Genomic DNA, 22,611 nt, shown 5'->3' with positions numbered 1-22,611 from the left:
ACCTCACTCCAGTCAAAATGGCTATCATCAATAAATCAACAAACAACAAATGCTGGCGCGGATGTGGAGAAAAGGGAACGCTAGTGCACTGTTGGTGGGATTGCAGATTAGTGCAGCCACTATGGAAAACAGTATGGAGGTATCTCAGGAATCTGAAAATGGAACTACCCTATGATCCAGTAATTCCACTCCTATGCATCTACCTGGAGAAATCCAAAACTCCAATTCAAAAATCTGTATGCACTCCTATGTTTATTGCAGCACTTTACACAATAGCCAAGATATGGAAACAACCGAAATGCCCATCGGTAGATGACTGGATTAAGAAGCTGTGGTACATTTATACAATGGAGTATTACGCAGCCATAAAGAAGAAAGAAATCTTATCATTTGCAGCAACATGGATGGATCTAGAGAACATTATGTTAAGTGAAATAAGTCAGAAAGAGAAAGACAAGTACCATATGATCTCACTTATATATGGAATCTAAAGAAAAGACTATGTGAATGAACTAATCAGAAACAGTTTTGGGGACACAAAGAAAAAACCAAGAGTTGTTAGATGGGTGTGGGGGGGGTTGGGGATAAGGGGGAAGGTGAAGAGATTTGGAAGCAGCTGGTAACCACAAGATGGCCTCAGGGTTTTTTTGAAAATTAATTTGGGGAAGGTATTCAATAATGTTGTAAAGATTTTGTTGGGTATCTGATGGACATGCGTCCTATTTGGGAGACCACCTCAGGGATACTGTGGATACCTGATCATGGCATTGTACACCAGAAGCTAAATATTAATGAATGCCAACTATAATTTTATATATATAATGGAATGGTTCAGTGTGAGGTCGGAGGGATAGTGGATGGGGGGAGGGGGGCTCACAGTGTGAGGGATATAAATGATGAACGTCTAAGTATTACCTTGTCTTGTACACCTGAAACTAATAAATACATAAAATAATTTAAAAAATTAAAAAAAAATAAATAAAGTGTGCCCTAAATCATCCTCTATCATGACAATGCTCCGTGTCACACATCACTTCTGGTCAGGCAATTTCTGTCAAATAAAAACTTTATGGTGTGTCCTTATCCACCTTATTCACTGGATCTGGCACCATGTGACTTCTGGCTCTTCCCCAAAGTCAAAATGATTCAGGACATTGAGGCAGCCACGACAGTGCAACTAAAGACACTCACGAAAGAGGACTTCCAGAACTGCTTCAGAAAGTGGCAAGAACGATGGGATAAGTGTGTTCAAAGCGAGGGGCAGTATTTTGAGGGGGAATTATTGGCAATGAGTCTTTTACTGTAATACATTTTTTTTATTTAAACATTCACTGTTTTGTTTGATCACACCTCATACAAAGCTACTAAACTGTACAAATAACATACGACAGAAGTGTGTCCATGGGTGCCTACTCCTTTATACTGGCAGTGTATCCATATACAGTGTGCAACCTGCATGACTGTACTAGGCACTCTGGGGCCATTCCACCTCTTTCCCCTTCCTGAAAACCCAAATATTAACCAGAGTTTTGTAAACCAAATAATGTTTCGAACACTCTTTTATCAACTCCTGCTCTGCAATGGAATTCTCCATTTGCAAAAGACCCTTGTATAATAAAGCAAACTTTCTAATTGGCTTTTGTTATAAATCGAGATTTCCAACTTTGATGCCTTGGGTTGTTGGCTATGCCGGGGCCTGGCGACTGCCCAAGGGGAACGAAGCTGTGAGGAATGTTCTCAGCGTAAACAAGGGGAGGCAAGTCCTAGCTGAGGGACTTAGAAATGATGAATCTGTGTCCTTTCTCTAGGAAGCTGTGAGCCGAGAGAGAAAACTTGAGCTGGAACAGGAAAGAACCTGATGACCTCGAGGCCGCACCTTCTCCCCACTGTTCCCAGATGCCCTCCCCTTACCCTTGGCCTCTTGGGGACCAGAGTGATACCCACTACCAAGCCTGTTGGTGTAGAGGGTCCTGCTTCCTCCAGGCAAGCGCCTCCTTGTCTAAACACCCTCTCAGCTTCCCTGTGGTCCCTGCAACCCTTCCACTACCCTGCAATGGAAAGACAGATGGACAGGGATGGACGTCATCACAGACTGGAACCGAAGAGCATGCAGCACAGCCCCGTCCTGGCTGGGCTCTGGGCCTTCCTCCCACCCCAGCCTGAGTTTGCTTCTTTGAGATGGACAGGATCCATCCTAGGCCCCAGGACCTAGTCCGCAGGGCAAAACTCTGGGGGCAGGGGGTGGGGGTGGGGTGGGGTGTCAGGCAGGGCTGAGCCATGGACACACTTCCCTGTTTCCTGTGGTGTCAAGAGACCAGTACTTCTTTTGCTTTGTTTTTAATTCACACAGCATATGAAAGGCTCGACTGGAAACCACTGAATCTGCTTCAGCTGCTCCCTGGAATCCCCTGGTGGAGTGGATTGGCATGCAGCCTTTAAGAGCTCCCCAGGGATTACGTGGTGTAGCTGTGTTGAGATGGCCACCAGGGACTTCCCTGAGTCCTGGTGTGGTTGGAGAGGAAACGGGAGGCCAGCCATCCCTCCCCTCCCCCAGCCCAAATGAGAAAAGACTCTGCTGTTCACACCGAAGTGAAAATGTTCCACAAAAAAGACACCTTCGGCCTCAATGTGTCCAGCCTTTCCAGAAAAAAAATAGCCCCTCTGCTCCCCATGTGCATGACCTCCAGCCCCCGCCAGGCAGCAGTAAGGAAGCCGGAGCCCACGGGCCTCACGTGCATTTGTTTAACAAACCCTGGAACACGAGACCCAGAGGACTGGGTGGAAGACAGCCCTGCGCTGGGCAGGGGCGCCTGAGGACACGTCTGCAAATGTAGCCATGGAGGGTGGGGAGCTGTTATGGCAAGGAGGCCCCCTGGAGCGGTGGAGCCTAAGTTTAACAGGACCACGTCAGGGAACATGAGTCCATGCAAGCACTCTTCAGAAGATTCTGCCTAGAAGAACCTCAGTGTGCCTTTGAGAGGCCTGAGCAGAGTCAGGTCTCGGGTGTGCTTGCACCCTCTACCTTCTGTGGCCACAGGAAGCACCCTGGGGGTTCTGTGGAGTGGCCCACCTAAAGGCAATCCTTTCCTCCTGGAGTGGTCTTGCTGTTTGCAGGCTGCTGTGTGCCCAAAGGCCGAGAACCAGGGTAGGGAGGGTTTTAGTCGTGCACAACTCAGGAATACATATGCCCTGGTGTGCCAGGGAGAATTGCACATGATATTAACTGTTGTTTGAACTGAAAGCCTGTATTTAGAGCCACATGCTCTTAGGTTACAGTTACAAGTATCTGTCATGCAGGGTGTAATGCGGGGTCTCTGGTCCCACTCCCCACATAAGAACGCAGGACATGGTGAGGCCAAAAAAGAACACCCACAGAGCCATAGATAGGGGAGTCATACCACTATATTCTCGCTGGCGGCTGGGTTGGAGAAACAGGAAGCAGGAGCCACACGATCTGTAACCGGCCGTCCACTTCTCTGCCAACCAACCCCACTTGCTAGCTGCAATCCGCCCTGCTAACTGCAATCCACTCTTGCTAGCTCAGCCACCATCTTCTTGCTAGCCCCCATTTGCTGCTAGCGTAGCGACAACTGTTATATTAGTGGCCAATGGCTCACTGGTTATAGCTGACGGCCAACTAGCCACAGCTGATGGCCATCCAATCACAGCTGATGGCCATTTACTACCTGAGCCAGCACCTTTCCACGTGAGGCCGAGAGCCTGGAAACTGCATTTCTGGCTCTGTGCCCACAGTATCAATAAATCCCCTTGCATATTTTCCTTCATTTTGCTAATTTCCCTTTTCCTTGAGGTAATTAAGAGAATTGTTTTTGTAATGGTTCCAGGTTTGCCAGATAAAATAAAGGAGGTTTTGTTAAATTTTGAATTTCAGATAAACAATGAATAATTATTTATTATAAGTATGTGCCCAGTAATGTAATTATTTGTTGTATATCTGAAATTGTCATTTAACTGGGCCATTCATACTTTTATTTGCTAACTTTGGCAACCCTAATTAGTTTCTTTCACCTTATGCCTTTTTTGCCTCAAACCAACACTAATGGATTGTTTTTCTGATGCAACAGTCACTGTGCTTTGAAATTGGGAGGACTTACTGGTGTCCAGGGCAAGGCCAGAGCACTCTAGATTTCCAAACAAGTATGTCTAAATGACACCTGGGCTCAGCTCTCCCTGTAACCCCACTAACACCCTGAACCCAACCAGTTCTCTGCTGACCCCATTATCTCTGACTCACCCATTTAGCCTCCTGACTTCTCAGGGTGAGTAATTTGCTTAATTATGTACTGATGTCACTTGTCCACCTTTTAAAAGCCTTTCAAAGTAGCAGTGTCTCCCACACACCCTAGGGCTCTTGAAAGCCTCTGTGGTATGAATTGAGGGAGACCCACCCTCACCTAGTGTCCACTTGGCTATATTCCTATTGGCACAAAATTCCCATAGCCAGTGAGGTCCATTAGCATCCCAAAGGCAAAGATTGCCTTCTATACAAGACTTGGCACATGATAAGTACTCAATAAATATCGAATAAATGAACCAATTGTGGGGACAAAGCCAGGAATGCAGTTTCCAGGCTCTCGCCCTCACGTGGAAGGTGCTGGCTCAGGTAGTAAATGGCCATAAACTGTGGTTGGATGGCCATCAGCTGTGGCTAGTTGGCCGTCAGCTGTAACCAGTGAGCCATTGGCCACTAATATAACTGCCGTGGCTACACTAGCAGCAAATGGGGGCTAGCGAGAAGATGGTGGCTGAGCTAGCAAGAGCTGATTGCAGAGAGGCGGATGCCGCCAGCGAGACTATAGTGGTATGACTCCCCTATCTATGGCTCCCTGGGTGTTACTTTTTGGCCTCACCGTGTCCTGGGTTATGTGGGGAGCGGGAGCAGAGACCCCGCAGGCTGCCCCGTGTGACACCAATGGATTAGAAAATAATGGAGGGCACTAAAACAGGGGTTCTCAGAGCGGAGTCCTGGCCTGCTTCTGTCTATAGCTGGCTGTGTGACCTTGAACAAGGTACCGTCCCATCTGAGCCTTAGCTTCCTCATCTGTGACAAAAGGATAATAATAGTGCCCTCTCCTGCCCTCCTCAGAGCATTACAGCGAGTCTTCAAGGGTCAAGGAATGGAAATGTGGCTTGAAAAGAAAACAAGCTAGCACAGAAAAGGGTCGCCTTCCCCAGGGAGCCACTGGACGAACTCACTTGTTATCTGAGAGAGAGGAAAGGAAGCCTTCAATGCCTTTCAATGAAGACTACATTTTCTAGACCCAAAACCAGACACTGTATTCTGTCAATTCTATCTGGTTCTGAGTGACAGACTTTGAGCACCAGAATTTAGGGATTAATAAGACAGATGATATAGAGTTAGGACCTACCCACATTTTCCTGGTCATACAATTAACTGTGACCTTAAGAGTCACAGAGTTGTAGAATATCAGGTCTGGAGGGCAAGTATCTTGTCTCCAAGGTTATCAGCCTGTGGGCATCTGGACTAAAACCCAGGTCTCCTGAGGCCTACCTATCCCAGAGCTTTTTTTTATTGCCTCAGCAAGTTGGCACCCCAAGGATGGGCCACGTGAAAAGCATCCAGAGAGAGGCCCCAGGCAAGGACAAGGAAAGCTCCACAGCCTTGCAGGTACCAGGCTGGCCTAGATGTGGCCGATGGGCCCCCATCTTGCTTCCATTGTGAATAATCCAGATGAGACCTTTGTGCAAGTCAGTTTCTTTATTTGTTCAAATAATGCAGTACAAACACAAGAGTTAGAGACCAGCATCGGGAATTCATACCAAATATTCATTCAGCTTAAAGAATATCATTTCAAATAAGAGGCTACATCCAGAAGGTTCCTGACCCTCAGTTCAAAACGGCTTCTGATCCTTCACATTTGGGTGCAGTGTCTCTGAACACTGCCTAAAATCAATCCATAAATAGCTCACCTCCCCCCCCCCCACACACACACACTTCTTAGAAGCAGTAACACTACATGACTTTCAGAATATGCTTAGTCGAAATTCCTAAAACTGCCCCTCAGGCCTGAGGCCAGTCCCAGGTAAGTGCCCAAGCCCTCTCTGCCCTGGGCTTCTCCCCTTCCCCAGTCCCACCCCACGGTGCTCCCCGCAGATTCAACACAGCAATACAATGTCCACCGAGCGTAAGGAGACTGAGTTTGCCAGCCACGCTTTAACACCCTCTCCCCTCTGGCCATGTGTTCCAGGCAACATCTAATCGCCCTGTGGGGTGTGCACGGACACATGGCAAATTGTCCACCTGAATCGGGCTGTTGAAACTGTTCAGTTGTGTAGAAGGCAGGGCCTCTAATAGCCCACACCTCCCCTTTGTTGAAAAACAGAAAGGAGCCTCTTTCTCAAGACCCTTTACTGTCATCGGGGGAAACTGTCATACAGCTACAAATCCACCACAAGGTCTGGGAAGTGAATGGCACTTCCTGGGGCATGGTGCCCTCGAGCAGTGCACGCCCGTGCAACTGTCCATGGTGATCCAGCTTGAAGCCCTCCCCCACTTCCTGAACATACCCAGATTGTGGCTATAATAAAAATAACAACACATCTGGACATAGCACTGTTTCATTTCAGAACCCTTCATATTCATTTTTTCCCTGACTCTCAGCAAACCCTTGTGGGATATGAGAGCTACAAGGCACCAGCTTCATTCCCTGGTCACAGAATGATGGATACAGGGTTGGAAGGTTTCTGAGAGGCCAGTGATCCCAAATCCATAGGTCTTCCCTTCCTGGGAGGCATCTACATATCCACATGGGCGTTAAGGACAGTCAACTGAATAAATTATTGCACATAGATGCACATAGATCTGTTTAAATGCATGTGGATATTTTGGCGAGAGATTAAACAAAAATTTACTTTTAAGACTTATTTAAACTAACATCTGAAAAAATGTCAGCAGGCCCTCTATATGACAGTGGGCATATTTTTCACCCGTGTGGATCAAGAAAATAGATGATGATAAAAAAAATAAGATTAAGGATTTAGTAACTCTTAAATGAAAGTAAAAACCAGGAGACTCACCCAAGGGCATGTGAGGTGGCACTAGGGTTGTCCCCAGAATGCAAAGGCTTTGCCTCTCTGTCTAACACTCTGGACCAATGCTTGTTTAGGTTGCTCCTCCATTTCCTCCCTAACCCACAATTTAGAGATAGAGTCACTGGTTGCACAATTCCAACTACGGAGCAAGGCCTCCCAGGAAATGCCTGGCAGAACTGCCAGCGTCTTAGGAGTTCTCCTCTCCACCTTATTCATTCGTTCGTTTGTTCATTCATTCATTCATTCATTTATTCGGTGAGGACTTAAAGATTACCTCCAACTTGGTGGGGAGGGTATATTTAGCTATGGAGTAAAAGCACTCACTACCTCTCTTTAGGAAGACATCAACAATACAGAATCAGACGGGATCCAATGAGTCGCCTAGTCCAGCCCAGAATCCAAGGTCTGGACGGGAGAGGAGACATGTACAGGTCACGCAGCAGGTGGACGCAGGTCAGCAGTAGGAGCCCTGAGTCTCCTAACTCCCAGTCCAGTGCTTATTTCTCCCAACACAGTCTCTACCTCTAGTTTCGTGGAAAAATGCTTTGTGTATTCTCAGTCTCAATAAGCCCACGACCACGTGTGGACACAGAAAAGCTGTCCACTCTTGTCTGCAGTCATGTCTGTGGAGCACTGGATTGGGACATCGTGAAGCATCTTCAGGGTCTCCTGGCTAAAGCGACCAATTCTGTGGCTCATTCAAGGGTGCTTTGAGTGCAAAGCACAGCTTTCAATCTGGACTTTGGCTCTCAGGGCTTGTGATGTCCTGGAAGGAGAAAAAGAACACAGGTTTTAATCAGAGCCCAATTATGTGTGGGTCCCACTCGGATAACAATAGACTTCTCATTAACACATCAACACATCATTCTAGCTCCCACCTCAGAGTCTCTGCTCACACAGTACCTTCTGCCTACAGTGTTCTCCTGGTTCTTTCTCCCCATCTACAGCCTCTCCATCCTTAAAAGTCAAAATCAATGCCTGCTACCTCCTAGAAGTCTCCCAGAACCAACTTGCTTTATTGACCTCGGTTACCACTAATTTGGCTTTTAATTGATATTTAATTTTGTCATCAGTAAACATTCTGTCTTTTCTGCTCGCAGAACCTTCCACAGGCCCCCACAGCACCTGAAACACTATCTATTTGTTGAATGAATACGTGAGTAAATGAATGAATGATGAGTAAAACCAGAGATTGGAGTTAGGGCTTCTGAGGATAGCGGAACTGACGTTTCTGTAATATCTTTCGCAAAGAACTCAAATCACTCCATAAGCTGTCTAACCCATGTTAGAGGGCAAATGATCTGTAATATCCCCATTCTCCGGGAGAAGACAGTGAGGCTGAGAAAAGAGAAATCCCAAGGTCACAGGACTTTTCACCAGGAAAACAAGCGCGTGTTGTACAGAGCATTCAAAGAACAAGGTACAAGTATCGTGAAATAAGACCAGCCTTCTTGCAAGACCTAGCACATGGCTCCCAAAGGTAACTCTGGGAGAGGAAAACAGAGGGTCTGAGTGATGGTGACATCACTGCAATAATGCTCTGATTTCCCGCGAGACTATTTGCATGTAGAAGTTCTGGCCCTGTGTTTCCAACACTAACAAACAGAACATTTCATTCCTTTAAAGTCACACCTTCATTCTGTAGCTTCTGCTCTATAGATCGGGTCCAACGTGTGTAAGCAGGCTATCCTAAGTGAATTTAAAAAGTGAGGGGAAAACTGTTTCTCAGAGTCCTCCAGAAAACATGTGAAAACTCATATTTGTAAAAAATCAGGAATTAATATTATTTCCAAAGGAAACATCTCAGTGCCTTGGGAAAGCAGGAAAGCAAATCAGAGAGAAACGGCAGGGGAGAAGCTATTCCTAATCCATCGACCAAGGTCAGTGAAGGAGCACTTTTTGGAAGCCTTCAAGAACCAAACAGACCACAGATCCCTCTCGTCTATCTCCACCACTCCTTATTTGATATGTAATCTTACTTTGCTTTGTTATTTCAATTTTAGGACGGTCTCCTGAATTGGGAAGCCAAGCAGCAGAAACCATGAAATACCAAGGGGGCAAGCTAAGATAGCCGCCGATCCAATGGTCCATACTGGTATCAAAAAGTACAAAAATGCGCACAGAGACCAGAGCCTAATAAAGAAGATGCTAATTATCAAGCAAAGGTCACTGTGATGTAATTTTCTTAGAAGGCCTCAGCAAAAGGGTGGCATTTGAGCTGGACCCAAAAGTCCTAAACTAAGCAGGGGAAGGGCGAGGAGAGTAAGCGTATCCTGTCATGACTACGAGCCTTTCTCACCTGCTGGGCCTCCCTGTATAGGTACTGGGGGTAACAGCGTTGCCTGTAGTACAGACCCCTGAGGCTGAGGTCGGTGCGGCCCCTGTTGGCAGCAAATTTGTTAGCCAAGGCAAAGGCGAACTGGTAACGTCTCTCGGAAAGGTTCATGCCGGGCTTTGTGGAGTGCGCCCCTTGTCGGCGCAGGGTGGCTGCCAGCTTTTTGAGGGAGGCGTCTGATTGCTGGTAAAAAAACCTCTTAAAGCTGGGGTGTCGCCTGATCTGGAAGCAGAAATGAAAGCAGGCCATCAGTGTTGCTGCTAGTTACGCCCTCCCACCCATTGCCCCCACCCTCAACTCCACGCGGCAAAGCTAAGTGAGCCTCCTTATTTAGCCACCAGCTCCCTGGTTAAATGCCCCCCTCCATCCACAGCCACTCTGAATCTGCTCTGCAAGGTCCAGCTGCAAACAGCAGGACAAAGTGGGGGGAAAAAAAAGTGCAGGTCTTTGGACCCAGATAACTATGCTTAAATCGCATTTACTTTAGCTGTGTGATATCTCTGAGCCTCTGCTTTGTCATGTATAAAATGGAGATATTATAATACCGTGTTATGACGAAAAATAAGACCTAGCCAGACAATCAGCTCTAATGCGTCTTTTGGAGCAAAGATTAATATAAGGCCCGGTTGTATTTTACTATATACTTATATGGTATATAGACCGGGTTTTATATAATATAATGTAATGTAATGTAATGTAATATAATATAATATAATATAATATAATATAATATAATATAATATAATATAATATAATATAATATAATACCGGGTCTTATATTAGAGCTGATTGTCTGTCTTGTCTTATTTTCAGGGAAACACAGTATCCCCACCCTCCCTGATCGTTGTTGGGGGAGGAGATTAAGTGAGATCGTTTATGTAAAATGTTTTGTGCAGAGTAGATGTTCAATGAATTTTAGTTCCCACCCTAAGCCTCTTCCTCTTAATGCCTAAATGTCTTAGGTCCGGTTCCCCCAGAGGCAGCCCCGAAGACAAGATCTCGGGTGCAGCTCCTTTAGGTTGTAAGTGAACTCAGGAAACATTGATGGGGAAACACAGACCTGGGACAAAGGTGGGAAGCAGCCACACAGGCTGGAGCCTAACCCTCCCCTCAGGGCGTTCCAGAAACCAGCTCCTCAAAGTTCTCCCCTCCAGGGCCAGGGAGATGGAGTTTGTATCCACCAGCTCCCATCAACTGTTGGATAAGGGTTGCTTCTAGGGAGACGGAGGTTGTCAATTCTGGCCTATGAGCGTGGCAAAGTGCAGCTGGGGGCCAGTCCTCAGGCAAAAGGATGCAGGTGCCAGCCGGTGTCCCCTGTGAGGCCAGGCACCAACAGCGTCCACTGATCAATCATCTGGGATCTGCGCTCACACCTAATGACCGCTTCATATGCGATCTGCGTTTGTCTTCCCAAATAGACTGTGAGGTTTTCACGAGCAGGGAACCTTCTGTTATAGGCTAGCTAGCAGGGGAGGAAAATCTAAAAGCTTGAAAGACTTGGAGGCCATATAAAGGCTGAAGGGTGTGCCAGGACCTCCCCCAATCCAAAGCCATCCAGACTCGGGGAAGGAGGCTTCCAAGGAGGTGGGGCATGAGCAGAACTTCAAGGAGGATTTGGATTGGGGTAGGTCTGGCTGGCAGGGGGAGCCACATGAGCTTTATATTATTTATAAAGCTTTTTTATAAATAATATTTTTTATAAATATTATTTATAAAAAAATATTTACTATATTATGTATAGTGCATATATCTTTATATGCACGATACTTTGTCCAGTAGGTATTTATTCCTCTTTTTGCTAAAGAGAAGTTCAGGGACACGCCAAGGTCACCCAGAGATGGGGATTGAACTTAGTTGTGTGTTGATGAGGTCTCGGGGTTGGGTTCTCACCTGCTCCCCCAAATGGCTGTCCACTTCTTGGAGAAGGGCCACCAGCTTCTGGATGATCAGCTCTTCTAAGGAAAATAAAGAAGCATTGAGGCATTGTTGACAAGTTCTACAATAACACATCCATCGATTACAGTAGGTATGTTGTCTCTAAAACACAGCATGCAGCTGAGTTGTGAAGGGCAAAGGAAAATCTTCCCCAAACTAGGTAGAACCGAGCTTCGCTTGGGATTGCGTTATAGAAATACAAGGGACTTTGGCCTGCCACTCTTCATCTGTAACCACATTTAGCTCCATTTGACAGATGGGAAAACTGAGACCTCCCAATGTCCCTTATCTAGGCTACAGAGTAGTGTGGTCAGGCATGGGAGCTGAGACCAGGAGCAGCGAATTGGAATGCAGAGAAGGGGAACGCCAAGGCTACTGCAGCAGCAGGAAGGCTCCTATGGGTCAGGGCAGGTGGCTGCTCATACCAAGAGTTCATTGTAACTATTCAGGAAACTGTGGACCCGTTGTTGCAAACTGTTGGCAGATTGAAATTGGCCATGGTGGGAATATTTGTACCACAGAAATCTGCAAATGCTACAGGTCAGGACTCCCCACTACCCCCACAAGAGGCTACCAGTATACCACTGGTTATGAAATTCCTGAGCAAGCTAGGAATTTCACGAACATTCAAACAAACCAATGGGGTGGGGTGGGGTGGGGTGAAGTGACATCCCCCAGAATAGACAGGTATTCTCTACCTGGAGAAGGCTCTCCACCTCCAATGCTGCCCCAGCCGCTCCTGCTGAAAGGCCAACTCTGTCTCCTCCCTGCCCTTCTAGAATCTCCTAGATATTTGTCAGCTGCCCTCCCAGTTCCCTACTTGGAACCAGCCTGTGAAAGCCATGGGCACCAGGTAAAAGCAGGGTGGTACTAACTAGATTCAGATGCTCCATCCGGCAGAGGTCTCCCTTCTGGCTTGTGGCTACTGGTGTGGGCAGGAGCTCCTGGGGATCCAGCTGGGCCCCCTTCTGCAGGCGAGGACTCCTGGAACTCAGGTCCCTCCGAATCTGAGGGCAAAAAGAGCTGGTGTGAGTGTGTTTGTACCTGTCTCAAGTCCACAAGCACATAGCTGTGTCCAGGTTCTGACAAGAAGCTGTCCGAAGGCACTGGCACAGGAGGGGTCCTGGTTTCCCAGGCTCCTGGGTGAACACCTAGGCCCCCCACCCTGACCCACCTCAGAGGAGTTCGCAGGGCTCTATTTGCCCCCTCCAGAAATCTCATTCTTTCTTCTACCAACCCCCTCTGCCTCCTCTTAATCTAGGAGGAAAACAAGCAGGCCTGCCAACAGGTCCCAATGAGTGAACCCACGTCCCCTTTAACACTGCGGGGCTTTGCTGAGTCAGCCTGTTGGAACTTCGCTTTCTCCATCTGTCCAATGGGAGTAATAAGACTGGCCTCCCAGGGTTGTGAGCAGGTTAGATGAGATAATGTGTGTGAAAGCAGCACGTAGTAGGCACTCCATAAATGTCAGGGGAATCACTGTACACCAGTGGCCCTCACCCTTCAGTGCAGTGAAAAGATAGACCAGGTCATATCCTCCTTCATCAAACCTGGGTCTCCATTAGCTTTCCACATGATTCTGAGGCACTTGTCTCATGCACAAATACACTGCTCTCATTTCACATTCATCCTTAAGTGTTTATGTGTGTGTGTGCTGAAGAGGGGGGAGTGTGTCTTGAGTGGTGGGTCCTGCCAGCCCTCTCACACCTCCCCACTGTGCTCAGAGCGGAGAGCAAAAGTCAAAACAAAAGAACAGGCCATACAGCTGGCCCGCCTCTGTCCTGGAGGAAACCTCAGGTCAGAGACAGCCTGTGTTACCATGGCAACACCAGGCCTACTCACCAAGGCTGCTGGACCGATGGCCCCCAACACACAGGGGCAGATAGCTGGGCCTTTTGGGCAGCCGGGAGTCCGGGCTGGCAGTGCCTGTAGCCCCTGCTCTCTTGGGCTCCTTGGAGCCATGTTTTTTATGAGAAAAGGCTTTTCTGAAGCTGGACTTTTTCTTGTGGGATTTCTTCCTGCAGGTGGAAGCCAGGTTTTCTGCAGCCACATCTGGCTCCTGGACTTGAAATTGCTGCAGACGAGATGAGAGAAACTGAGTCAAGGCCCTTGACTTTGAAGAAATTGCAAGTGAGCTGGGGAAAGAGATTGGCAGGCCCCGAAAGAGACACACTGTGGACCAGAGGCTGTGGCCCAGAGAGAAGAGCCACAGATGCAGAATTGGGGGAGGGGCAAGGCAGTTATGCCAGATGGGGCAGGGTCTACACGGGGAACGTCCTCACCTTCTCTCCTTCCTGCTCCTCCTCATCCTGGAGTAGGTCAATGATCGTCTGGATAAATTCTTCTAAAAAAGAACAAAGTGGTTGCTTACACTCTAATGCTGAGAAAAGCTCTTCTGTGGTCTGTCTTCATTTCCTAAGGCCCAGGTGGCTCCCTGGGTAATTCTCACGAGTCTCTAAAGTGCTTATAAGCTCACATTTGTGGTTGTCTCAGCCTTGACTCCTCCTGGGGGCCCAGAGTTTGCTCAGATGTGGCCTGAGGGCAGAGCTGGTTTCAAGGGAACATATTCACTTATCCATTCACGAGTGAGGGCCTAGATGTGCCACATTAGGTGTGAGGAAAGCAGCCGAGGCCTGTGCCTCCGTTGAAGCTGAGTAAGGTCATCTGGAAAGGCCTGGTCCCACAAGTCCCCCCACCCCCACATCCCTCCTTTTCTAGGTACAACAGGGGCCCTTCTCGATTCCCCTTCAAGGCACATTTTCTTGTGAAAAGTAAGTAAGACAGAACGGGGGAGGTGAGGGAAGCAGATCTTTAAGAGTATCTTCAGACACAGAACGGACTGTGATTATATGATTCTAAGCTTGGCCCTGCCAATGAGAAAATAATAATAATGGTGACGGGAGCTTCTCTCCTATGGCCCCTACCCCCTTTCTATCTTCTTTACTTCTCCTGAGGCTCTGCATCACCACCATAATAATAATAACAATAAATGAGAGCTAACATTTATTAGCCGCTAATGGGTCCTGCTCAAAACGCTTTATCCGCATTAATTCATTTAGCGCCTCCAACACGTCTAGGAAATTGGTACTATTACTATCCCCATTATACAGATGAGGAAACTGAGACCTGAGATGAAGCAACTTGTCCAAGTTCACACTTCTAGAAGTGGTCAGAGCCCAAATTCAAATCCAGGCCCTAAACCACACCATCCATCTACTGAGCCCTTGCTGTGGCCAATTGCCTTTCTCGAATCACCTTAGGTCGGCCTCAACAAGGAGGACGCCAGCGCTACTGTGCTTTGCAACTGAGGCTCAGACAGAGTAGGTAACAGCTGTCTGGCTCGGGGCCTGTGCTCTGAGCCCCACTCTGCCTCCCTAGCCTGCTTCACCCAGAGCTGGGTCAGGACAAGTCACTGCCTCTCTCTGGTTCAGTTTCTCTTCCACAAGTGGAGGGGTCAGGCCAGATGTTTTGCAAGGGACCTCTGAGAAAAGGAGAGGGGGTACTAACTGAATTCCGAGGTTCTGTTCAGCTGCAAGTCTTCTTCGGGTCCCTGGCTTCCTGCTTGGGGAGAAAACTCCGAGGGACTTGGACCCCCACAATCTGTAGACAAGGCCTCTTGGACTTCCGGTTCTTCCAAGTCTGAGAAGCAAGATGAAATAGTGAGTGTGTTTTGTCAGTCCGAGGGTGCTGACCACTGCGAAGAAGTTAGCACAGCCTCTACCGTGTGCTCTGTGGCCAGATCACGGTGGAGGGAGCTGGGGTGGAGGTGAGCTGCTGGGCAGGGCCGTGGCGCTGGTTTGCTGGCCCAGACCAAGCTCCTTTACCCTCTTCCACACACCTGGCTTCCTGGGCTTTGCTACCCCACCTCCGTCCCCTAGTACCTTACCCCTCCACCATCTTGGCTTGATCAAGGAGTTAGAAAGGAAATGCCTGATTCCACAAAATGAATTGACACATTAGGTCAGAATCCTCTGCATGAATATATCTCCCACTGTGGCCTGAGATTTCACCACTGGGGACCCACTCTTTGGTAGTAAGCACTACCCCCTCCTTTCTGATACGTAAATTCCCCTGGCCAAATAACCTGTTCAGCTGTTCCCCCGACACCCAAGATGATCCTTTGTCCCTCTGCCTCTGGCTCCATCACTGATGGGTCATGTGACCTTGAACATATTGTATTAGTGCCCTCATCTGCAAAATGCAGATAATAATATGTACTTCATAAAAAGGCTGTGAGGACTGGTTGAGTATAGATTTGCAGTAGGGATGTGTCTTATTTTACAGGTGAGGAGACTGAGACACAGAGATGGGGAATGACAGAGAACATACAGCTCAGAACCCAGGTCTCCTGTCTCCCCGGCTCCAGTTTCTTCCTGCACATGCTTCCCACTGCCAGGACGTGGAAACTGGGGCTGTGAAGAGCTCAGGAGGGTGGGGGTCCCTGAAAACAATTTCCACTGGAGGCTTAGCTGGGTTGCCTAGATGGTGAGGTCTCGTGTGTGGAGGTGAGTGCTGACATCCCTTTTCTCCTCCCCACATTACTCAGGGAAGAACAAAAGTCAGAACTGGGATGGTAGCTCTTAAAGTGGCCAATTCCAGCCCTGGGGAAACTTCCAGAGCTGGAGGCAGCTGCAGTGTTGCTATGGTAACAATCTGCTCACCAAGGCTGCTGGAGTTGGAGGGTCGATGGTCTCCAACACACAGGAACAGATAGCTGGGCCTCTTGGGCAGCCGGGAGTCTGGGCTGGAAACGTCTGCAGTCCCTGCTCTCTTGGGCTCCTCGGGGCCATGTTTCTTATGAGGAAAGGCTCTCCTGAGGTTAGGCTTTTTCTCCTGGGATTTCTTCCTGGAGGCTGGTGCTGGGCTTTGTGGAGCCACCTTTGGCTGACAGGCTTTACACAGCTGTGGGGGAGATGAGAGAAACTGAATTGAGTCCCTGACCTTGAGGAGAGGGGAAAGCTCCCTGAGAAGCAAGTCAACAGCACCCAAGTGGTTCAAGGTGGCCCCAGGCAAGAGAGGTGACAGAGCCCAGAGCAGGGGAGGTGGGAGGCCTGGAGGACAGGTGGGGCTTGAGCAGGAGGAGGAGGGGGCGGCAAGCCCATGGGGATCTCAGACAGTTTGCTCCTCACCTCTTCTTGCCACTGGTCTCCCACTTTTTGGAGCAATTGTGCTATCATCCGGATAATAGTATCCTCTGAAAGAAAGTGAATGTGCCTGGTTAATTTTTCCAGATACATAGACAAACCCTCTGTAATGACCTGCTTGATCTTCTGAGACCCACCTGGGCCTTTCATCTGTATTAAATGAGGGTCCTCTTAAAACAGCTCCTTAGGCCACAGAAGTGGCAGAAAGCACCATTTCCCAGGAGCTGGTCCTTCTGAGAGAGGGTTGGAAAGGTACTAGGCCAAAGCATGAGACTTTGCAGGAAATTCCAGGTCAGTCCTTTAAACATTCCACTGTAACCCCACTATTAACTCTACAGATCTATAAATATCTGCTTTGGGTTCAGCAAACTGTGTGACTTTGGGTACATTTCCTATTCTCTCTGGGCCTTCATTTCTTTCCCTGTGAAATGTGGATCATAATCCCTGTCCTGCTTCCTTCAGAAGGCTGTCAAGCCATCAGATGAGGGCCTGTGCTTGGAAATACTTTGCAAGGCTAATGCTGACCTTTCAACCTGCAAAATTCCAGTGGGAAAAATGGTGGAGACCTGGCCTAAGGTGAGGGGTGGAAGATGGAGGGACTCCAGCCTCCAGGACACAGACTGCCTGGCACGTCGATGCCTCAGCCACACTCCCAAGTGCTTACAGAGAAGCTGCAAGCAGCATTCATGGTTTTCTGTGATACCCCCATCACCCTACACAAACACAGTGTGCCCAGAGTGGCCTCTGCTAGCTGCCAGCTGACCAGTTTACACGAAAGGAGGTGCAAACAGGATGCCCTGTTCCCAGACTGTCTGCAGACTTTTCCACCCCTCACTCTCCTCCCTCCTTTCTCTATCATTTATAAATCCTGTTCGGCTTTTGTTCCTTGATTCAGTCTACTAGCTGATTCCTTCTCATGCGAGAAAACAATTAGCATGTAAAAGAAAAAAAATCCTGCAAAATAACCAACTGAACTCCTTTTACTTATTTTTTGACAGATGTATAGCTCCTCTGTTTCCCACCTTTAAAAATATGCCCATTCTTGATGGGGAGTTAGGTTAATGGAGCATTATTGATTTATTAGGGGCAATAACAATATTGTGGTTTTACATAAGACTGTCCTTATTTCTTGGAGACTTGTGCTTAAGTATTTAAGAATGAAGCATCATTTTACTTAACATGGTTCAGCAACAAAATTACACACACACACACACACACACACACACACACAGCAAATATAGCCACCTGTTAACAACTGTGAGCATATATACGAGTGTGCATAGAACTATTCTTTTCCACTTTTCTATATATTTAAATATATATATATATATATAAATTCTATATTTCTTCTATAAATTTAAAAAGACTAAAAAAAAGTTCCATGCTCATAAACACATAAGCAGGAGCATTTGCCAGCAGTCGTTCTGCCTTCCATGAAACTAAAATAAGTAAATGTGACCAGAAGTCCCAGAAAGGGCAAGATCAGTGCACGCATTTTGAGAGTGACCATCCAAGGCCTGGGCAGTCATCCAGAGCAGCCAGTCTCGTTTGGTAATGGCAGCCCCAGCTGCAGGCAAAGAAGACACTAAGTAGATTCTGACCCACCGTCAAGCTTTTTGAACTCCTCTTCCTGCAGGTGACCTGTGGCTCGGGAAGAAAGCTCTGAGACGCCAGTAACCCCGCCATCGATGAGCAAGGACTGGTGATCAGACTCCTCCCCACCTGGAATAAAGAGGAAAGCAGTGTGGGTGTGGTTGTGTCACCGACATTCTTCTGACTTCGTTAATCAACACAAGAAAAGGGTACAGAATTCACAGCACGAGGGGCACAGCTGTAGCCAGCACTAGGCTTAAGCAAAAAAATCAGAAACCTGCCAAGGTTTCCATTAGAAAAGAGGCTGCTCCAACCCAGGCGTCCTTCCCCCAACACACACTCAATATCCTGGGTCTTCCTTGGGTCTCTTTCTCCCCTTTAAGGACATGGTGCCTTCTGAGTGCTACAGGGCAAAGCTCCATCTCCCTCCAGGTGCCTGTGGGACATTGAACTCCAGGACGCTAGGAGTTACAAAAGGAAGGCACGTTGGGGGACCAGCTTCCTCATTTTCCAAATGAGAAATCAAAGTTTCCAGAGAGGGGCAGCAACTCACTCAAGGTCACACATCAAGTTTATTCCTGGTGGAGTCAAGTCTAGAAGCAGAACCCCTGCAGTGGGTTCTGTCTCCTTCCCCAGCTCCCACGCCCTGTCCTCACAGGTGGACTAGTGGGGGGAGGGGGGACCAGGGCTTCCCTCCTCGCCTCCCTTCCTGCCTTCCCATTCCTCCCTGGTTCATGCTCCTTGAACTAGAGTACTTAATAGTAACAGCTGTCATCCACGGAGCACTTTCCATGTGCCAGCTCTGGGCCACGGCCACTCCGTGAGATGCACTGTTATCATCTCCATTTTATCAGTGAGAAAAAAATTGAGTCTCAGAGAGGAAAGTTGCCAACCCCGGGTCCCACAGCTTGTGTGTGGTGGAACCTGGGTTTGACCTCAAGCTTGCAACCACAGTGCTATTCTGCCTCAAGGAAATTTCACAGTGTTGTTGTCCCTGTCTCGCCTTCCACGTCCCCTTAGTTGAGACGTTTGAGGAGCCAACTTAGAGCACACTCGCCCTTGGCGGTGGGGCACTAGGGTTACCATAGAAACAGGCATGGTCTGCTCACCCCTGGGTGCTGGGCCCTGGTCAGCCTCCTCGGAGCGCAAGGCAGCGGTCTTCTTGGGCAGCACGGCCTCTTGACCTTCATCTTCTTGATCTTGGGCCGCCTTGGTTTCCTCTTCACCGTGCTTCTGGAGACTGTGTTTCTTGCGACTGGCCTTCTTGTCGTGGGCTTTCTTCCTGGGAGCTGGCTCCCCCGGTGACTCAGAGGATTCTGCAGGCTGGGGGCGGCCCTCCTTCCCCTTCGCCTTCCGGCTGGCCTTTTCTTTGCTCTCCTCAGAGCCTGTGTTCAGGAAGAAGTTCAGTATACTCTTCAGCCACCCGTGCTGGGCCCGCCTCGGGGCCTTGTCCTTCTTGGTGTCCAGTGGGGGCCTCTGCTCACTGGGGAGAAACTCCCTGGTCTCTTCCAGGCTGAGGGCTGCACCCGAGGTGCTCCAAGTCTCCACAGGCTGTGCTGGGCTCTCGGGATGTCTGCTCCCATCGCTGGCCACCCAAGGAACCTCCTGCCTGTAGGGGGTGGTGGGCAGGGAAAGGCACCGGCAGTCCCAGGAGTCCTTCCTAGGGTCTTGCGACCGGTCCAGAGACCTGGCTCTCCTCTGTGACAGAGACTTCTTCGGGCCCCGCGGATGCTCCATTGCGCTACAACCAAAACAGACAGCTCTCTTAGAAGAGGCCTAGCAGAGACGTCCCAGGTGGGCCAACAAGGCTGACCTGTACGCCCATCCATCCTACCCACTCATGTGAATAACCTCAACTCTCAAACTTGGTGTCCCATTTTAATTCCTCAATAGCCCTGAGAGGCAGGGGTGCCCTTGCCCCCATTTTCCAGATGAAAAAACAGCCACGAGAGGTCACGCCCCAGATCTCACAGCCGGTCTATCGTGCCCCGAGAAGTAACACAGCTCTGCCAACACCTTGATTTTAGTCCATTGAGACTGATTTTGGACTTCTAACCTCCATAATTGTAAGATAGTTAATTTGGGTTGTTCCAAGCCACTGAGTTTGTGGTATTTTTTTCCAGCAGGAAGAGGAAATTAATACAGGGGGAGCCAGAGGCCAAGGCCTGCTTCTTATTAGCCTCAGCACTTGGGGCAGCTCATGCACATTTTCTGGCCTAATGTCCTCATCTGAAACGTGCCTGAGACCCTGCCTGTCTTTTTCATAGGCTGTCGAGAATATGTCACAAGACAGCTCAGTAAATGGCAACTCTGTTCTCCCAATCGCTCAAAACAAAAATTTGAAGTCATCCTTGACTCCTTTCTCTCACTCCTCACATGCGATCCGTCAGCAAAGCCTGTTGGTTCCGCTTTCAACCTCATCCTGACATCAAACATGTCCCCCCACCTCCTCCACCACCATCGCCACTCGCCTGAACTATTCCAGTTACCTTCTACCTGGTCTCCCTACTCTACCCTTGTCCTCCTTACAGCAACTTCTCCTCTCAGCAGCCATGGGGCTTTTCCAGCATAAGAGCAGCATAGAGCGGGTCACGCTCCTACCTCCAATGGCTCCTGTTTCATTCCCCGTCAAAGTCCTGACAATGGGTGACAAGGCCCCACTACTTCTCCAGTCCCCTCTTACTCCACTGCACTCACAGCCCTGCTCACTCTCCCTCAGACCCGCTCTGCCTCAGGGCCTTCACACTGGCTGTTCCGTCTTTCTAGAACATTCTTCGCCTAGACAGCCTTATAATTTGTTCCCTAACTTCCTTCAGGGCTCTACTCAAACGTCACCTTCCCATAGAGGACCTCCCTGTGCCCCCCCATTAGCACAGCCTCTCCCACCTTATCTTAGTATCCAGTGTTTAATGTTTGTTGTCTGGGTCTCTCTCCCTCCCTCTGTCCGTTTTGCTAGGCCTTGTATCCCAAGTGCTTAGAACAATGCCCGGCACATCAGTAACACTCAATGAGTACTTATTAAACAAATGAATAAATATCTCACACAAACAGCCAATTGTGTGGTTAACACACAATCAGTGTAGCTGGACCAGTCCCATCTTAGAGCAGCAGAGGCCCTTCCATTCTCTCTCCAAAATGAAGCAGCGGTCCGTGGAAAAGACAAAAGAACCAGCTTCCTCCTGGCCAGAACTCTAAGCAGCCCTGGGTGTGGGCAGTTAATTTGTGTGTCTTGAGTCTGACACTCCTGGGCTTTCCAATTTTTCCTAAGTTGTTCAGAAACCCTTTGCCCTTTGGTGGAAGACAAAAGGAAAAGAAAATATGGTTTCGAATTCCAAACCTGAGCTCCCAGAGATTCCTATGGAGGTCAGGTTCACAGATTGCCTGCTCTAATTTGTCATTATAGCCTTATCATGCATTTGCTAAGTGTAATTTAGTATATTTATGTATTACATATTTACATCTCCTGCACTTACCAACTTTCAAATGGACTCTATTACATGTCCAGCTTAGAGGCACAAATAAGAACCTATAATTATGATTTCAGATGTGGAGGGGTCCATGTGAATGTGAGGAAGACATAAAGAGAGAGAAGGAAGGGCATGGCGAAACACGGAGAGATTTGAAGGTGACAGCGACATTCAGGATGCCTTCCCTCCTTTAAGCTTGGAGCAGAGAAGGAAGGACCGGTAGGATGGCCAGAGATCAGAGGCTACCCCCGGCACTGTTGGGTGTCCACACGGGAACCATCTTGGAGGCAATGACAAAATGGGTCAGGGAGGAGGACGGCAAATCAGAAGTCTTTATTTGTTGTTTAATGTTCCTTAACAGGAATATCTGAGTTACTCAAAAAATTTTAGCAATACATCTCTCTGCCCTACATGGAAATTGACGCATGTTCTTGAAAGCCTCAGGGGCTGCCTTAGGGTTGTGCTTCCGAAATACACAGTGGGGTGGGATAAGGAGAAGAAATCACAGAAGAAAATAGTTTTCTTTCTTCTCATTGATTTCTTTCAACAACATTTAATAAGCACCTACTATGTACCAGGAATTATGCTCAGTGCTGGGGATATAATAACAAACAAGGCACAAGTCCCCACCCTCCAAAGGAATGCTCTCGTCTTTTTCAAATGGGCAGGTGTGGGGACGTGACTAAGTGGTGATGACAGTAACAGCCCATTTCTCTGATATGTGTTCCCTCTTCAGTAGCACATGGTCTTAAGGGAAGAAAAATGTAGGTTGAAGCTCTATTTGATTTTAAAATCCAAGTAAGCTCAACCAGAAATATTTACTGCATGGTGTCGGAGTTCTCTCTGCTTTTTCCGTGTGTTCCTGTATTCTGGGCAAATTGGACGGGGTTGGCAGAGAAGCTGTTCAATAATAAAACCACAGAACCAGCCAAACACACGGGACATCCTTCTTTGGCTCAGCCCCTTTTCTTCCTGCACTAACTTGGCTTGAGGGGGCCCGAGGCATAGAGGGCCAGAGCATCCTACCCCAGCTAATGGAAATAGAGACGCACTAATCTTTTAA

At 48.3% G+C, this 22,611-nt stretch overlaps 1 protein-coding gene across 1 annotated transcript; it reads right to left on the bottom strand.

The window, feature by feature from the left end:
- Window positions 1–5,726: 5,726 nt before the first annotated feature.
- On the bottom strand, window positions 5,727–20,789 carry BNIP5 (BCL2 interacting protein 5). Its single transcript, XM_081042471.1, has 12 exons — window positions 20,683–20,789; window positions 19,191–19,822; window positions 18,094–18,210; window positions 16,474–16,538; window positions 16,006–16,246; window positions 14,852–14,983; window positions 13,627–13,688; window positions 13,187–13,418; window positions 12,220–12,351; window positions 11,300–11,364; window positions 9,374–9,631; window positions 5,727–7,840 (listed from the first exon to the last, which is right to left on the bottom strand). The coding sequence occupies exons 2-12, from the start codon at window positions 19,816–19,818 to the stop codon at window positions 7,805–7,807; spliced, it is 1,968 nt and encodes a 655-aa protein (XP_080898597.1). The 5' UTR covers window positions 19,819–19,822; window positions 20,683–20,789; the 3' UTR covers window positions 5,727–7,804.
- Between the last annotated feature and the right edge of the window lie 1,822 nt (window positions 20,790–22,611).

Source organism: Rhinolophus hipposideros (assembly GCF_964194185.1).
Source record: "Rhinolophus hipposideros genome assembly, chromosome: 3".
In the NCBI taxonomy this organism is placed as follows: domain Eukaryota; kingdom Metazoa; phylum Chordata; class Mammalia; order Chiroptera; family Rhinolophidae; genus Rhinolophus; species Rhinolophus hipposideros.
Note: the sequence above shows the minus strand (reverse complement) of the source record. Positions and strands in the feature narration are given on the sequence as shown.